General features: G+C 49.5%; 2 protein-coding genes across 14 annotated transcripts in view; both read left to right on the top strand.

The window, feature by feature from the left end:
* Positions 1-10,612, top strand: part of RANBP10 (RAN binding protein 10) — a 65,133-nt gene extending 54,521 nt beyond the window's left edge. For all 7 annotated transcript variants that reach the window (XM_049622822.1, XM_049622821.1, XM_049622825.1 and 4 more), the window contains 8 exons: positions 2,302-2,414; positions 3,855-3,963; positions 4,074-4,222; positions 4,416-4,620; positions 5,362-5,483; positions 5,977-6,122; positions 6,423-6,534; positions 6,985-10,612. In XM_049622822.1, coding sequence (XP_049478779.1) covers positions 2,302-2,414; positions 3,855-3,963; positions 4,074-4,222; positions 4,416-4,620; positions 5,362-5,483; positions 5,977-6,122; positions 6,423-6,534; positions 6,985-7,115 — 1,087 coding nt within the window. In that variant the 3' untranslated portion in view covers positions 7,116-10,612. The remainder of the gene's footprint in view (positions 1-2,301; positions 2,415-3,854; positions 3,964-4,073; positions 4,223-4,415; positions 4,621-5,361; positions 5,484-5,976; positions 6,123-6,422; positions 6,535-6,984) is intronic.
* Positions 10,613-11,515: 903 nt separating this feature from the next.
* GFOD2 (glucose-fructose oxidoreductase domain containing 2) overlaps positions 11,516-17,155 on the top strand; it is a 37,158-nt gene continuing 31,518 nt past the window's right edge. For 2 of the 7 annotated variants that reach the window (XM_049622831.1, XM_049622835.1), the window contains exon 1: positions 11,516-12,727. In XM_049622831.1, coding sequence (XP_049478788.1) covers positions 12,451-12,727 — 277 coding nt within the window. In that variant the 5' untranslated portion in view covers positions 11,516-12,450. Of the gene's footprint in view, positions 12,728-12,751; positions 13,344-17,155 lie in introns of those variants that run through there. The other 5 variants (XM_049622830.1, XM_049622829.1, XM_049622832.1 and 2 more) reach the window with 3 other exon arrangements.

Here is a 17,155-nt window from a genome sequence, read left to right as displayed (position 1 = left end):
CTCTGCCTCCTGCTCTCTTGCTTCCCTCTTAGTGAATGGACAGCTTCTGCTCAGTTCTCCAGATCTGTTCCTAACTAAACCTTTGCCCCCTCAACTGGATTGGAAGGCTCTGCCATATAGTATCACCAGCAGAGCTGTTTTCCTTCCCCACGTTATTTTGCAGAGGATGTACTAGGATGCCCTGTGGTCTCTTCATTTGTGGACTTTTTTCCACCATAGGGAATATCCATCATGCTGTGACTCTTGCCTGAGATCACCTCTCAGGGTCATCATCTAGCTAAGTTCCACACATTCCTGGCAGTGGTGGTGGGAAGAGAATCATCCTGAGGCCAGCCTATCTGGCTCTTGGATGATTAATTGCTAAACTGTCCTGGAAACCAGTCTTGCTGCATCCCAAGGGAGGCGAGGTTTGGGTCTCCCTTCTACTTGCCAGCTGCAGGCCTGAGTGAGGCAGTAACCAGTACCTTCTCTTCCAGGAGGTGGGTTAGCTTATTAGCTTGGCTTCCAAGGGTGATCAGGGAAGGTCTGGGCTTCTGCTAGCCCTGGTTATTGTCCCACAGAGGCACCCAGGTAGCAGAGTCTCTCAGGTGGGGCTGGGTTGCACACTGGGCTCTTTGTGCAGTCTTCCTTTCTTAAAGGATTAATGTTGAGGCAGGTTATAGGGGAGGGCTGAGGCAGGGGCTATGTGGCCAGACCCTTCTCAGGAGGAGCAGCACTGTCTTGTTTTCAGCCCTCAGAACTATTGGGAAGCCCTTCCTTGGAGGACTAGCCAGTATATGCCAGTCCCTGACACAGGCTTGCTGGGACAGGCAAGGGGAGAGGTGGAGCTGCTCCAGCTATTTGGGGGAGGGAATGATAGTCTCAGCTTACAGTGTGTTTGTTTATATGTGTGTATATGTGTGCCGGTGGGTGTTCATATGGAGTGTTTGCCAAGACCTACATATAAGCTGTATCCTGGCATTTCATACGACTTCATTTTATGAACATTGTTAATGTCTGTATTATCTTGGAGACAAATTTACCACAAGCTCCTTGGTGAGCTTGGTGAGCTCCTTGGTGGTTCAAGTTATTTCCTCTCTTTTGCTTGTATAGGCAGCATTTTTGCAGGTAAAGAGTTTTTCATATTTAAGATTACTTTCTTGGTGTCCTTTCAAGAAGTGGAATTATTGAGTCACTGGACCAATTATTGAGTCACTGGACCATCATATTAGTGGCATCTGATGTACATGTGGACCATTCATCTGAACCATGTTTTGTCAAAAATGTTTGCTCTTGAGTTTATAATAATAATAATAATAATAATAATATAGTTATTATAATTATTATTTAGGAGGTTTATTTCATTGACTTCTTAACTTTGTGCTGGGCACTTTATATGTATCGTCTCATTTACCCTTTAAAACATGAGGGGACACACACCTGAACTTCTGTGCCTTTCACATTTGTGTTTGGCAGTTACAATAAGGACATCAGACACATATTTACACCAAGGTATTCACTTCCGTACACATCAGATGTGAGGGCTCATCCTTCTGCTCTGCGTGTGTGCATACACATATACGCACATGTGCCACCGCTCAGCCAGCTGTGGTGGGATTAAATGGCTACTGGGTGTTGGGCTTCTCCAGGCCATTTCCCAAAAATTGTGTTCCTGTTGGCTGCATTGATGCCTATATCTTGGCTTCCTGAGCCCCTGACTTGTGGCATATTGTGGAATAATTTGGGTCATGGGTTAGCTTCCCATCACCCGCTAGAGCCAGCACTCCTGAGGGCTAAGTTCACTGGGTGAGCTGCAGTGCTTATGCTGGGCACATGGGGTAGCCTGCAGAGGAGTTTCTGTGTCTACAGAGGGTACGCACATGGCACACATCGTCTCTGTCTGGGCAGCTCCCGGGCTGATTGGCCAGCTGCCATTCCAGGAAGCCCTCAGAGAGCCTATCAGCCAGCTCTGGGCTTGCTGCAGTTCACAGGAGGCACCTGTTTCTGTAAGGAGATGGTATGTGCCTGTGTGTGTATTTTTGTTATCATATTTGCCCACTTGTGGGCAGCATATTGCAGAGAAACTGCATCCCCTCCTCCAAGCTACCAGGACAGCTCTGGTGACCAGCCCTTCTCCAGCCTGACTGCATGAGCACTGGGGGAAGTTTTCATTTTGTGTCAGCCTCTTTATTCTTATTCTGTGGAGGTTGGACCTCCATGATGTGTGTAAGGGAGCCCAGACAGGGAGATAGTTTGTCCCTTCAGGTGGTCAGTGAGAAATGCAGTTCTAAAGTGTCACCTTGAGCATTTCCTTTCTTCTAGCATGGTCTCATCTTACCTGGTGCATCATGGGTATTGTGCCACGGCCACAGCTTTTGCCCGAATGACTGAAACCCCGATTCAGGAAGAACAAGCATCCATAAAGAACAGACAAAGTAAGGTTGATTCTCCTTTCCTCTCTCCCTCCCTCCCTCCCTCCCTCCCTCACCTATCCCTAACTCTGCTGTCTGGCTCATGCCAGCCTTGGGTAACCTGTCAGGAGTCCATTCAGCTCTGGTCCTTACCACCAGGAGACTAGCCCACAGCCCCAGCCCAGCAGCATGGGAATGAATGTCTCAGTGCAGCCTCTTCACTACACACTCTGATGGCCCGGCACAGGCTGGGGCCTGGCATGGCTGGATCCCACTCCTCCATGCTTGTTTCCTTCCCCCAAATCCTGGCCTCTACTCAGCCTCCTGTTCATGGTCTTTTGGAAGAGTGTGTTTGCATCTTACCAGACCAATGTCCTGCCTTTCCCATTTACTCAGCTTTAGTAGTTCTGCTTGTTCCCGGCCAGAAAGAGGACTGAAGTAGTCAGACAGGGTGAAGGCTGGTTCTCAGTGGCTGCTGTGGTGGCACTTCTCTCTGCTCCCACCTCTGGTCCTGCCTTTTGCAGACAACCAAAGGAAGGAGTCAAAGGAAACTTTCCCAGTGTACATACTGGCCTGCATACTGTGTGTTTGGGGCTCTTTTGTGGAAGGAGGGTGTTGGGAAAGAGGAAACAGAGCCCAGTAAGGAGATAGGAAGAGGAGAGGAGAGTGAGGGAGAATGGGTGTGTGTGGATGTGTGTCTGTGTGTGCCTGCTTGCGTCTCTCTGAGCCTGTCGTCTCTGTGTATGTGCATGTGTCTGTGTCTCCCAGAGAAGCTACGCCCAGCCAGACAGACGGAAAGGGATCCCAGACTTGGGATCTACGAATGAGAGCCTCAGACCCAGAAGTCGCTCCCAGCAAGATGCACCAGGCCCCAGAGCAAGAGCAAGATGCTGATGGCCTGAAAGGTGTCAACGTCAGAGATGCCAGTGTGAGGAGGATGACCTCCTCTCCCCAGCAGGGAGCATTCTGCAGCCCCTGAAGACTGCCAAGACTTGGGTCCTGGCCCAGAAACCATTGTGCTCCCTTTGCCACCCCCCTGTGAAGCCTGACAGGAGAGAAATCTATCTGAAGAGGAGCCCCTAGGGCCACCAAGCTGCCTGGGTGCCCAACCCCAGATCATGTTCCCACAGCCAGAGCCCCTCCCCATGCCCAGGTCCCTGGCGAACTGACCTCCACAGGAGCAAGCCTCCAAATTTGCTCTCCTGCCTCTGCACTGAGTCCCACTTGTTTTCCCCTGTTATTTGAAGACTCCCGACACTTGACAGAAACCAGGGTCTATTTTGGGGCTGGGAGGCCAGTTTCTTTCTTCAGCCTCTTCTGTGAGCATCTCAACCATCATGCTACTCTGAGCTGGCCCACCTGACCATTGGCTAGTCCATGCTCAGAGCTGGTAGTATTGTAGGCATGTGATTATGAAGGACCTCTACAGCCCCTCACTCACTGCCATGCTTTTGCTCTCTGCAGAGATCCAGAAGCTGGTGCTGGAGGGCCGTGTGGGTGAGGCCATTGAGACCACGCAACGCTTCTATCCAGGACTGCTGGAGCATAACCCTAACCTGCTCTTCATGCTCAAGTAAGTTTTGGGCACCACCAGCTGCCCCATAGTCCAGCCCCTCCCAGCTGGTGGTCGGAACATATAGCCCAGACCAAGCCCAGAGCATTGCCGCTCTGCTCCCTCTGCAGGTGCCGACAATTTGTGGAGATGGTGAATGGGACTGACAGTGAGGTCCGCAGCTTGAGCTCCCGAAGCCCCAAGTCCCAGGACAGCTACCCTGGCTCCCCCAGCCTCAGCCCCCGACACGGCCCTAGTAGTTCCCACATGCACAACACAGGTCAGCCACTCTCCAGAGGGCTCGGGGAAGAACTGGTGTGGAGAAGAAAGGCCACCCATATGCCCTTCCCTGGGCTGGGCTCAGGGCTCGCTGCTGGATTTGGGGGAAGGGAAATGGGACCACTGTGGTTATTCCTGAGACCCCATTTGATGGCAAACTGCCCCTCTTCTTCTGACTACCCTCTGGTTTCTAGGAGCAGACAGTCCCAGCTGCAGCAATGGCGTCGCATCCACGAAGAGCAAACAGAACCACAGTAAATACCCTGCACCCAGCTCCTCCTCCTCCTCCTCATCCTCCTCGTCTTCCTCATCCCCATCCTCCGTCAATTACTCCGAGTCCAACTCAACAGATTCCACCAAGTCCCAGCCCCACAGCAGCACCAGTAACCAGGAGACCAGGTGCCTGTCCTGCTCTGCTTCTTCCTCCTGCTTTCTGCTCTGCACCAGCTGGGCTTACTGCAGCCTGTCCTTTAAGTGCCACCCCCTGTCTTTCACCCCCACCTCCATCCCAAGTCTGTGCCTGGAGTAGTAGCTGCTGACCTGCGAGACCAGGCATTGGCTCCAGCTTCTGGCCCTACCCATGATCCAGCTGCCACTTTCCTTGGCCCTGACTTTTTCCAGAGGCACTGGTACTGCCAGGCTGAGAATGTGGTCTCCTGGGAGCAGACCTGGCAGAACCCCTAGGGTCTACACTAAAGAACCTTTTGCTGGGTGGGGCTTGAGGTCAGATAGGTTGGGCAGCAGAGGTATTAGGCTATAGACTACAGGTGACTTTCAGCAGCCCCCAGGCATGCCTCAGGTTTGACCTGGGTGTGACACCTAGAGATTCTTATCAGGGGTCTCTGGTCACTGGGGGGTAGGGGAGGAATGTGTAGAAGGGGTGCACCAACTCAGAGGAAGTCCAGGAAGGGGAGAGCCGCAGAGGCAGCATTGAGACAAGAGTGAGAATCAGATGAGAGGCCTCTGGGGATAGCTGGTGTCACACTAGGGTCCGAGTGTTGGAGCCTGGGAAGCCTTTCATGCTCCTAGGGTCCTTTGGTTTACCCACAGCAATCTGTGGCTAAAGCCTGAATGGAAGCCCAACCAGGTTGCTCCAGCCACATCCCTCTGGCCAACTCCCACCTCAACCCTTCTCCACAGTGACAGTGAGATGGAGATGGAAGCAGAGCATTACCCCAATGGTGTGCTGGAGAGTGTGTCCACACACATTGTCAATGGCGCCTACAAGCATGAGGACCTGCAGACAGATGAGTCCAGCATGGGTAAGAATGATGGCTCAGCATGGTGATCCGTGGGTGGTAATGGCTCTATCCAGATGTCTTCTGTCCCCTAGGAAGGGATTGGGAAGGGCAGGCTTTGACAGCCTGAGAAACTCTAACCAGACCTGGTCCACTGCCGCCTTAGCCGATCATGAACGGGTGGTTGAAACAGGAAAGCCCCTGCCCTGCTGCCAAGATCAGGGCCCCTGTGTCTGAGGCTAGAGGCAGTTGGTGAGGGTGGGCACTCTTATGAACACCCGTGCATCTGTAGAGGGTGGGAGAAGGGAAAGGTTCTAAGTCCAGACCCCTAGACAATGTGCTTGGTGGACTAAAAGCACCTTAGCTACAGATGATCCACCTGTTCCTCCCAGCCCTAACTTGCCTCTGGCAGTCTCCCCAAGGTCCTTCTCGCCATGTTCTTTTGGGGTCCCCACCCCAGTTCTCCCCTTCTCTCCTTACTCTTCCTGATTTGTTCTCTGCTGGGCTCTGGGTGCAGATGATGGGCATCCTCGGCGGCAGCTCTGTGGGGGCAACCAGGCTGCCACAGAAAGGATTATCCTGTTTGGTCGCGAGTTGCAAGCACTGAGTGAGCAGCTGGGCCGGGAGTATGGCAAGAATTTGGCTCACACGGAGATGCTGCAGGTATAGAACAACCTGACCTTCATACAGAGCAGGCCTCCATTGTGGGGGAGGGAGCAGGGTGACTCTGGGAGGGCTGTGGGGGCAGCAGCAGCAGGACAGAGCGGGTTCTAGTGAAGTCCACAATGGGAAGCAGGACTTCGGGGGCATATGCTACTCTCTCTAGGCTCTGGGGAAGGCACAGTGCTTTCTGACCCTATGCTCACAGGGCACCATGTAGGGCTCTGTATGCCCCTGGAGTCATGGAGGTGTGTATGTGTGTGGCGTGTGCCACAGTCCTCTCAAGAATGTCCTGTCCCTTAGGATGCATTTAGCCTGCTGGCGTACTCAGATCCCTGGAGCTGCCCAGTTGGCCAGCAGCTTGACCCCATCCAGAGGGAGCCTGTGTGTGCTGCCCTCAACAGCGCCATTTTAGGTAAGCAGCTCTAACAAAAACAGAAGCTGGTCCATGAATGCCTAGGGTGGCTCCTCCCTCTCTCCCTGGGGATTGCTGGTATTTGTCCAAATTAGGGCAGTGTGCTCTGCCCAGGCACTCTCTGGTAGCCCACAGGACTCGGGCTTCCATGGCTGAACTTAAATCTTGACCTCTCTCTGCCCAGCTGAATTGGCTGGCTAGATCATGATAGACTCTGGCCTGTGTCTATAGGCCTGGGCCCACACATTGCTCTAAAGAAAGTTAAGGTCCTCAGGTTCCTAGCATGGCTGCATAGCCATGCGCTGGTGGCTGGGACATACTCACACAGATATGTGAACACCATGTTCTAAGCGATTCTGTCCACTGACCCCACTTTGTGCTTCCAAGGGAAATTTGACCTGAGCCCAGTTCCTGGGCAGAGCATTTACCAGGCCTGTCTCTCCTTCACAGAGTCTCAGAACCTGCCAAAGCAGCCCCCTCTGATGCTCGCCCTGGGTCAGGCATCTGAATGTCTACGGCTCATGGCCAGAGCGGGCCTGGGATCTTGCTCCTTTGCCAGAGTCGACGACTACTTGCACTAGCTGACCACGCTGGCTGGCCCCACCTGGCCCTTCCTCAGCCCCAGGGCTGGAGCAGCCCTGCCCTCCGTAGGCATCTGGCGCAGGGACCTGGAAGCCATGGGCAGAGTCCATTCCTCCTGCCTGGCCTCCCCAACTCTGTTTTCTTTTCTTTTCTTTTCTCTTTTCTTTTCTTTTCTTTTCTTTTCTCTTTTCTTTTCTCTTTTCTTTTCTTCTCTCTTCTCTTTTCTTTTCTTGTTTTCTCTTCTCTTTCCTTTCTTCTCTTTCTTCTCTTCCCTTTCTTCCTTCCCCCCTTCCTCCCCCCCCCCCCCCCGCCAGCCCTCAGTCTCTGTCTTCACGTGCAGCGGCCTCTGACACAGTATTGGCTGGTTACTCTCATGTAGCGCCTTCTAGTTTGAAAGGGGGGTTTTGTTTTGAGGAGGGGTTGGGGTTTTTTAAATCTTTTTGTTTTTTTCCTCCTGACTGAGCCACCAGTATTTATCTCTGGAGAGCTTGTGCTGAGCTGGTTTCTGCTCATTTAGTGATGAAGCCTATCCAAGTTGGTGATAGCTTACTATTTTCATAAGTAAAAAAAAAAAAAATGAGATTATATATATAAATATATATATTAAAAAAAGACACAGTATTTATCGTAGTGTTAGTGATCCAGCACCTCTTGGGTGAGGCTGTCCGGACACCATATGTTTTTATTTGAGACCAACTCATTAAAAAAGAATCATCTCTGTCACCTCAGCCAAGTGATTTGTTTATTTCAGGCTTCCCCTTTGTTGAGCCACAGGCCCAGCTGCAGCTCCTGGAAGCCCAGTAGGCTTTGGGGGGGGCCACTTAGTGGGCAGGTCAGGCTAAGCTGGTTTGCAGCATCCGAAAGGTGTGGGTCCCTAGGCCCCTGAGAGTCGGGCTGGGTGGACAACTATAGGGCTGAGGCTTCAGAGAAGGAATGAGTTGGTTGGCCCAGGGCCACACAGCAAAGCAAGGGAGTAGAGGGTCCTTGGCCAGCACGCTATCTACCGTTCTACCCTGCCTCTCACTGCCTACCTTGCCCCTCCCTTTCTCCCCCCACTCAGCATCCTGTTTTCCCTTGTTAAGATGGCCAAATAATTCATTTACTCTAAATTGATTGCCTGGAAACTACCTGCCTTTGACTCGAGAGCTGCTGTGTGTCAGGCTGCGGGGAGGATGTCTCCATTCCAGGACAGAGGCCCTTGAGTACAGGGACTGCCTTCTTTCTGCCTGGATCTTCACCATCTCTGCACAGCTCTGATGAATCCATGCTTTCTGTTGTGAAGCTAGGACCTTGTGGAGGCAGATACTTGGGCCACCAGTTGCTGGAGTGGATGGAACTCTTGACCTACTAAGCCAGGCTTCACTGCAGCTGTGCCAGGCAGCTCCCTGCAGCTTGGTCCCAGCCACTCTTAGAAAAGACTATTATGAGTATTTGTTGGCCAGAGGAAGGGACCTCATGGGCTCTACAAATGTCCCACCAGCCGTTTCAGATGGATCTTCATAGCTGATGGGGTAGAAACAGTCCCGGTACTGCCATCAGGGAATCAGGAGAGGAAGGGCTGAGATGACTGTTGGGACTTGAGCAAGCCATCAGTGGAGAGGACTGACTGCCCAGGAGGAAGAAAAGGAGGAGGCCTACCCAGAGGAGCACCAGGAGGGTCTGGGCTTTCCCTACCTGCTTCATAGTGAGAGGGAGTGCACAGGTAGCCCTTGCCAAGGGGCAAGGCCAGAAATTGAACTTTGAGTCCCTGCCTGGGAAAGGGCTAGATAAGCTCCTGTTCTCTGGCAGCAGACATAGGGATGGTTGGTACAGCCTGAGATTCATTGCCTGTCACGCCCATAGCTGGACAAGAAATGTGACTCAGTTGGACCAACTGCTTGTGATTGGTGTAAGGGCCCTGGCCCTGTGCTTTCCCCGAGTTCTGCCTTGGGGCATGATCCTATAAGCTGCTGCTTTTTCTTGGTCCCCACCAGGGCCTTGGCTGTCACCCCACAGACCATGGCCTGTTGGAGAGGTGTTGTCATGTCTGTAAAGGAAAACTCATCCTGTGCGAGGCTGGGGATGGCTAGCTCCCAAATGCAGAGGTTAAAAACATCAAGGTGTTAAAATGATCAGAGCTGAGCAGGATTGGGCATTAAAACCAGAGGCTTTTTTTAGCTGGAATGGGGTTCAGAGACCATCTACTCCATCAGTCCTCTCATTTAATAAGGAAACAGGCCTGGGAGATTAAATGACTTAGCCAAAGTCACAGAGCAGGTTAGTGGCAGAGCTGGGACTAACCTCATCCCCATGGGCTGTACGACACTGTTTAGTCTTGAAGCCAAATGGTGAGTGAAAGGCTTAGGCTGGTGAGGCCCCCAGCAGTGTCTAAGCAGCTGGTATCTTCAGGGGTGTGTCAGGGATGGGGATGGGTGGCTGGGCTTGAATTGTGGAGCAGCTGAGAGAGGGCCCAAGAGGGCCCAGGACAGCTGTGTGCTGCTTGGGGTTGAGTGTCCACCTGGCTCGCGCTCAGTTCCCATGGCCATCTCCCCATTTTCTGTGCCTTATCTCTCTGTTTCAGCTGAGTCCAAGTTGTTTACTCTGTTCCTCTCCAGAGGGGCTCTCTGTCCCAATTGGACAGCTTACCTTTGGGACATAAGCCTTTGCCCCACAAGCCATGGAGAGGATCAAAACCAAGCTGCTTGAGTCCACTATCTTGCTGATAGTCCAGGGCTGCCTGCCAGCCAGAGGAGCCCCTTATGCACACCCAGTCCTACCAGCCTGTTGTCTGGGAGCCAACAGTGGGGAAGGCACCTGGGAGGAGCCCCAGTGAAGGGCTGGACCTGACCCAAGAGGACAGGAAGAAGACCTGGCTCTGTTGGGTCATCCAGCCCTGGGGGAGCAGCCTTCCCTGTTTACCTTTTCCCCTTGTGCCACCAGATGTTACCTTCCAGAGCGGACACTGGCAGATGATGCAAAGAAAGCCAGAACCTCTGATCCTCACCCACATGGGTCTGTGGCTGGGGGGTAGGCTGCCAGAACAGGGACACTAAGAGATGGGGAAGTGGGGACTGCCCAGCCACCCAGCACCTTCCTACCCCTTAAGCAAGCACAAAGAAGATGAGGCAGAGAACTGTCAGCGCTGAAAGTTCCTTTGGTTGCTCACAACTCAGGTATGCATGCATGTGGCAGCCAGGCAGCAGAGCCCCCACTTGACTGCCAGTCCCGTGCACCGGACCTGTGGCCAGTTCATGGACTCTGGCTGCCTCAGGTGCCACCTCTTTGCATAGGGTTTTCCTCCATTAGTAACTACAGCTGAAACAGATGTCCTCCACATTGTGCACACTGGTTCTGCCTTTGTCCTTGCGAGTTGATACTTGGCATTAGCATGAAACTTGTGGGAGGGTTTAGAGAGAATTCTAACACAAAACATCCTATTAAATTGTACTTGAGAAATGAAAAAACTCCTGTTGTATTTTGACAGAATTATTTTTATTAAAATATACATCCATGAGCAGTCACGAGTGTCTAGTCTCTGTTTTGAGTCTTATTGGGGTTTGTACCCTTTGTGTGGCACAGTCTGTTTTGACAGTTTGGCCCCTTCTCAGCCCACCTCTTAGGTTGCCAGGCCCCTGGTACCCTTCAGGAACCTTCAAGACTTCAGGTGTTTGCGAGAGCCCAAAGAGGATAGGAACTTAGGCTTCAGCTTTCTCCCCCCAGACAGCTTTCATCTAAGACAAACAAGGAGCAAATTCAGCTTCCAAAAGGTGGCCACAGGTCCTCCTGTCCACAGGGTAAGATTTTAATGGACTCCAAATACACTAATCCCAAACACTGGGTAGTCAGAGCTCTTCTGAGGGTTATTGAATTAGCTTCCAGGCAGTTTGAGGAGAAAGCACTCATACTCCAAATCCTAGTTCTGTTTACTAACTCTGGAAAATTAACCTTTCTCAGCTTCAGTTTCCCCACCCTTAAAATGTGATTAATCCTACCCCACGGAGGTAGGGGATTATAGCACATATAGGGCAGGCTTGACAGAGAGGGATAGATACAGTACATGCGTGCTTCACTCGGTTATTTTATAAGACTATTACTTGACAGAACTCTCTTAGGGAAAAGTTACTGTGGAGGGACAATGGAATGTTAGATTAAGAACAAAAGTCCTGGTTCCATAAAGCCAGAGTAGATTAATTTCTCTCCAGTGGTTCTCCACAGGGAGTGATTTTATCCACCCACCCCCACCCCTACCCCTACAGGGAACACTTGGCAGTGACTGGAGATATTGTTGGTAGTCACAACTTGGGTGGAGTGCTAGGCTAGTGGCATCTACTGGGTTGAGGCCAGGGATGCTATAAACATCCTACAATGCATAGACAGCTCCCAACAACAAAGAATTATCAGGCTCAAAATGTCAACAGTGCCACTGTTGAGAAACCCTGTTCTAGGGTGAATCTTGGGACAGAAACAGAAATATCAAGCACAAACACAAGCACATTTTGATTCTGCATGGCTGTTCAGAATCCAGGGGAAAAGATTAAGGGGATAAAACCCTATCAGAAGAGGGAGGTTAGAGGTTACAATTTCTCATCACTCTGGGAGTCTTCCATGCTCGGAAGGTGGCAGCAGTGGCAGGAAGTCCTGTCTCCTAAAGCAGTTGGACCCGGTTGGTCAGCAGTTCTGAGAATAACTGCCTCAGCTCAACTGACATATTCTATTGTCACAGGTTGGTCTGGAACCATGGCTGGGACACCTTCCTAATACCACCTGAGTGGGGGTCCAGACTCACCAGGAGTCAGAAAAGCAGGGGAGGGGCTCCCCATGTAGGAACAACCCCTAATCCTAAATTTCCAACATAGCCTGTTTTACAGTAAGGCTTACAGGTTTCACTACTCCAGCGGACAATATGGTGAACTAAAGAGAAGTCTTGTTACAAAACGGTATTGACTTGGGAGGACACAGGCTCCAGTAAAGAGATCAGGGGCACTGAGGTCACTGTAGGACCACTAACATGTAAGTAACAACCGAAGAACACGCAAAGGAAGAGAAAGGAAAGAAAACAGGAACCAGAGAACAGAAAAGACAGTCATTAGTAGGAGTCAGGAGGCCAGGAAGTACGGCGAGTTCAAGAGAACTACCGTTTGCAACGACAGGTCGTTGTGTCCAACACCAGACCTTCCTTCATTCCAGAACAACCAAGGCCCACCACAGTTCCCAGAACCTGGTTGTTTTTGATGCTGGACGGAGGCCCGAAACAAGTAGACGCAGTAACACACTCGCCCACCAGCCACCACCGCCGGAAATAAAAGACCTAGCCCTTCAGCCAAGACACTTAACCTCCGCCCCTAAAGTGCGAGCATGCGCGCATGCGCAGCCCTCAATCACGGCACCTCCCAGCGCAGGCCCACCCCCCCCCCCCCCAGGAGCATGCGCAGACTACTCGCCGTCCCGCCCCTCCCTTTCCAGAGCTCCCGGTTCCTTAGAAACCAGGCGGCGCGTTCCCGGTGGCTGCGCTTTAGATTCCGGGGCCCGCGCGTCCCCGCCAGCCTACCTCTTGGCGGGCGGGTGGTGGTCGAGACCGGTCCGGACCCATGGTCTCTGGTACAGCGCGGGACGGGCGATGCCAGCATGCCAGGTGAGAGGCGGGCCCGCGGCGGCGGGTGAGGATGAAGGAGAGCGCGGGCATGGCGCGGCAGCCAGCGGGCGTCGACCGGGCCTCCGCGGCCCGGCGCCCGAGGTCGGAGGCGGAGCTACTCATAGCCTGGGCTGGAGGGGGCAGTTCTAACTGCCACCGCGGTCGCCGAGTTCGGGGGTCGCCCCGGAGTTTGTCCTCCCCACCGCAGAAATAGGACCTACAGATTTGGTCATAGAATTGTAGAATTTTGTGTCCTGAAAGGACCTCGGCCATGACCCATCCCTTTACCGGACGCGGAAACCTAGGTTCCCCTGCCTCGTGCCGAACAGACCCTACCTGTGTGAGGACTGACGATTTGTGGACGAGGATGTGAGGTGTGGAAACCTCAGACAAAGGGCGCATAGGGTAGCTGGTACATCGTCTTTCAGAGTGAGATGGGACTTGTAGAAGGTAAATACTTTAAGGAAAGAGAGTTCAGGTGGCAGATGGGAGAAAGGACACTCCGGAAAGTGCAGGTGGCTCTGCCAGTTACAAAATGCCCACTGGCCAGGTCTCAATGGCCCTGGCCTAGCTTTGAAGCCCAGGAGGGAAGCAAATGGACTAGCGGAGACAAAAGGTGAGGTAAGGTGTTCCCATCAAGATGTTATCACACGAATGAGGTGGAAGGAAATGGGGGTGGGGAGATCAGGACTTGTGAATGGTTGTGTGAAAGTTTACCTTCTCTCTGCCGCCAAAGGTAAAGAACGGGACAAGAATAGAAAAGTTTAAAGTTGCATTAGCTAGACAGCAGGAAAGGTTATAAACCATCTTATAGAAGAAAGTGGGTGCCCTGTGAGTATCCAGAACCAAGTTGGGGCACTGCCCAGAAGACTTTTGTAGGCTGTGGGGCATAAAGGTCTCAGAAGGAAGAGCCTGTAGAGTATGACCCTTCATTTGAAGGGAACGCTATTTAAGTTAGAAAAGACACTTAACACATTATTGAGATATGGAGAAGACAGTTGTCTTTGTGTTGGGGAAGCTACATTCATTCTTGATAAGCAAACTCCTTTTCTTCTGAAAAGCTATGTGCACCAGGGAACAAAAGACTTTTTTTTTAACGTTTATTTTTGAGAGACAGAGCACGAGTGGGGGAGGGGCAGAGCGAGAGGGAGACACAGAAACCAAAGCAGGCTCCAGGATCTGAGCTGCCAGCACAGAGCTGACTCGGGGCTCCAACCCACAAACTGCGAGATCAAGACTTAAGCTGAAGTTGGACACTTAACCAACTGAGCCACCCAGGCACCCCAAACAAAAGAGTTTTTTAACTAAGGCCATCCATTTTACAGAAAATGTGAAAAAGTACTGGGTTTTGACTTGGAATATGGAGACTGGACCAAGAGATGAAAATTTTCAGCAGACAGTTCTGTTGGACTCCCCATTTTTACAGTTAAAAATTCTGTTGTCAGGCTTTCTCTTAGCACCCGGTTGTCTTACTTTTCCTATGGAATGATTGGTCTGAGTCTGATCACTTATATTTATTTGAGGGGGAAATTCAGATATTTCTTTAAGTATTACTAGAATCCACTAGTAGTAAGATTAGCAATAACACCCCTTCTCCCCCTTCAAAGACATAAAGATTTGTAATATGGTCAAAAGAAGTGTGTGATTTTTAGAAGATGGTCCCTGATTCTAATCATCAAAATCAATTTCTTACTAGCTTGATGAAACTAATTATCAACGTATATTCGATTTTGCAGTATGTTTTCTTTCCCCCTCAGAGCGATGAGATACATTTAAAGTATGATGGTGTTAATAGGTCAGATTAGTTTAAGAAACAAAACTTTGTCTTAGGTTCATAAATCACTGCCAGACCTTATCCGTGATGTTGTGGCTGTGCATTTTATTGATTTTTCTTTCATCTGTGGAAATATTTTGTATAAAATATATCAAGAGATATAATGTGGTGTTATTAGAAGGGTTTGTAATCTGTGCGGAAAATTGGCACTGTTAATCAGATCCTGTCAGAAAAGCTTTATGAAAATCATTGTATTCTTTGTAGAAACTCAAATTACTTTAGCGCTGGCCCAGATAGAAGACAGGCTAATAGGCCAAAATCAAGGTAAGATGGAAGGGAGTAATTACCATCTGTGGAGCTGGATGCTGTGTGGGATGCTTTGAATGTAAGTGCAAATACTTTCTTGAATGCGCAGTTGAAGAAGATATTGCGTAAATGTGGTGAGTGTGCCCCATTGATTGGTGTACATTTTTTGAGCTCCTCTGTATAATCAGAAAGACACTGATTTTCTTTTCAATTTTCAAACGAAAAGACGGACTTACAGACTCTTAAAGTGTTTCTGCGTTGCTATAGCAATGAAACTTCGGACAAATAATTGCTTAATCTCAGCTCTGTTTTCTGGGGCAGCTGAGGGCAGTTATCAAATCTGACCTGTAATAAAGTAATCAGCAGTATTTAACAGGCCAATATACCAGATAAACCAGTAATGTTAACAGGATCTACTTTCACTGAACTGATTTTCTGGTTATACAGTAAGAGGAGAAATGCAGTAGAGATGCAGTGCCATCTGATAAAAGAAGTTGTAACACAGACGTTGGTGTTCAGAAAACACAGGAATCGGAGACCACTAACTTAGAAGTAGGAGAAGAGCCTTTCTGATGTCTGACAAGTCACTCAGGCATATTTATAGTAGGAGGTCCAATTCCTGGATAAATTCACTGTTGGAATAGGACAGTCTCTAGGAAAAAATTTCAGATTTTGCTATTTTTGAGAATTCATGTACAACATAGTAATGGAACATTATTTTTCTTAAATTAAAAAGTAGCAACTTTGTATTCCAAGGGAGTCCAAATATCCAAGTTACTTGAAAAATTTAAATGTTGGGTGTTTTTAAAAAGTGGGCTCATGAAAATCAGAATGGTAAGAGATACTGAGAAAAATGTGAAAGCATTAAGACTTCCGACATTAACACTTACTATGAATTAGCCATTAGGTCAGGAATGAGCTCACTCGAGTATTATCTGTATAAACTGAGAAAAAAGAAATGAGAAACGAAGTAAGTATTTCTGTCTCACGGGATGGGAATAAACACTTAGATAATACAGTTTAAATAAACATTCAGAAGGAAGAAATGAATATTCCTGCATTACTTAAATACACTCAAACTCTATCCTTAAGCACTTGTTCTTTAGATCCTTCTCTTAGAAGGAAAGTTGCAAGTAGTGCCTTTGTCCTAGATACTCGCAGTTTTCAGAGTAGCCATTGACAAAATGCCACATTCTTTGGGACCCAGGATAGACAGGAATTGCGGGAGAGATAGCTCTCCCCTGCCACTTCTCACAGCTATTCCATAAGGGTTTCTACCCGTCCTCTACCATGAAAGATTAGGAATGAAGGCTGCGAGGAATGGGAATGGAGTATCGAATGCAGTCCTTTTTCCTAGCTGGAGATAACTGGTACTCTCACACTGTCAGCTCTCAATTTCTCATGAGAACAGATAACCCCAAAATAGAACCTGCAACACTTCTACTTGGCTTTGAGATTTACCATATCACTTTACAACGTCAGGATCTTTTGTTATTTACTTTCATAATTACATTTTGCTTAGAATGCTGGGGCACCTGCCTGGTTCTTTCGGTAGAACATGTTACTCTTGATCTCGGGGTTGTGAGTTCCAGCCCCACATTGGGTGGAGAGGTTACTTAAAAATAAAATCTTAGGATGACTGGGTGGTTCAGTCAGTTAAGCGTCCAGCTCAGGTCATGATCTCACAGCTTGGGGGATCAAGCCCTGCATCAGGCTCTGCCCTGACAGTGCAAGAGCCTGCTTGGGATTCACTATCTCTGTCTCTCTCTGCCCCTCCTCACCTCACTCCCTCTCTGTCTTTCAAAATAAATAGATTAAAAAAAATAGTTTTTAAAAAAAATCTTAAAAAAAAAAAATGTTAAGCAAATCTTACAACTTGTGGACCATAATTTCATAATGTGTATAATTTGTAGCAAAATAAATTGAAAATAGTACAGTTGTCTAACACTAGAGAAATAAAGAGCTGGTTCATGGAGTCAGTGAAATATGCAACCCTTAAAAACTGTGGTAACATAAAAAATGCTTATGTCAGAATGGGTATGTGAAAAAATCAGGATACAAAGTTATGAATACAGTTTAATCACAATATATTAAACAAATCTAAAAAAAACCCAAAAAAACAGAAGAACACAGAATAATTGTCTATGATGAGTATATATTTTAAAATACAGGGGCGCCTGGGTGGCGCAGTCGGTTAAGCGTCCGACTTCAGCCAGGTCACGATCTCGCGGTCCGTGAGTTCGAGCCCCGCGTCGGGCTCTGGGCTGATGGCTCGGAGCCTGGAGCCTGTTTCCGATTCTGTGTCTCCCTCTCTCTCTGCCCCTCCCCCGTTCATGCTCTGTCTCTCT

Source organism: Panthera uncia (genome assembly GCF_023721935.1).
Source record: "Panthera uncia isolate 11264 chromosome E2 unlocalized genomic scaffold, Puncia_PCG_1.0 HiC_scaffold_20, whole genome shotgun sequence".
Taxonomy (NCBI): domain Eukaryota; kingdom Metazoa; phylum Chordata; class Mammalia; order Carnivora; family Felidae; genus Panthera; species Panthera uncia.
Note: the sequence above shows the minus strand (reverse complement) of the source record. Positions and strands in the feature narration are given on the sequence as shown.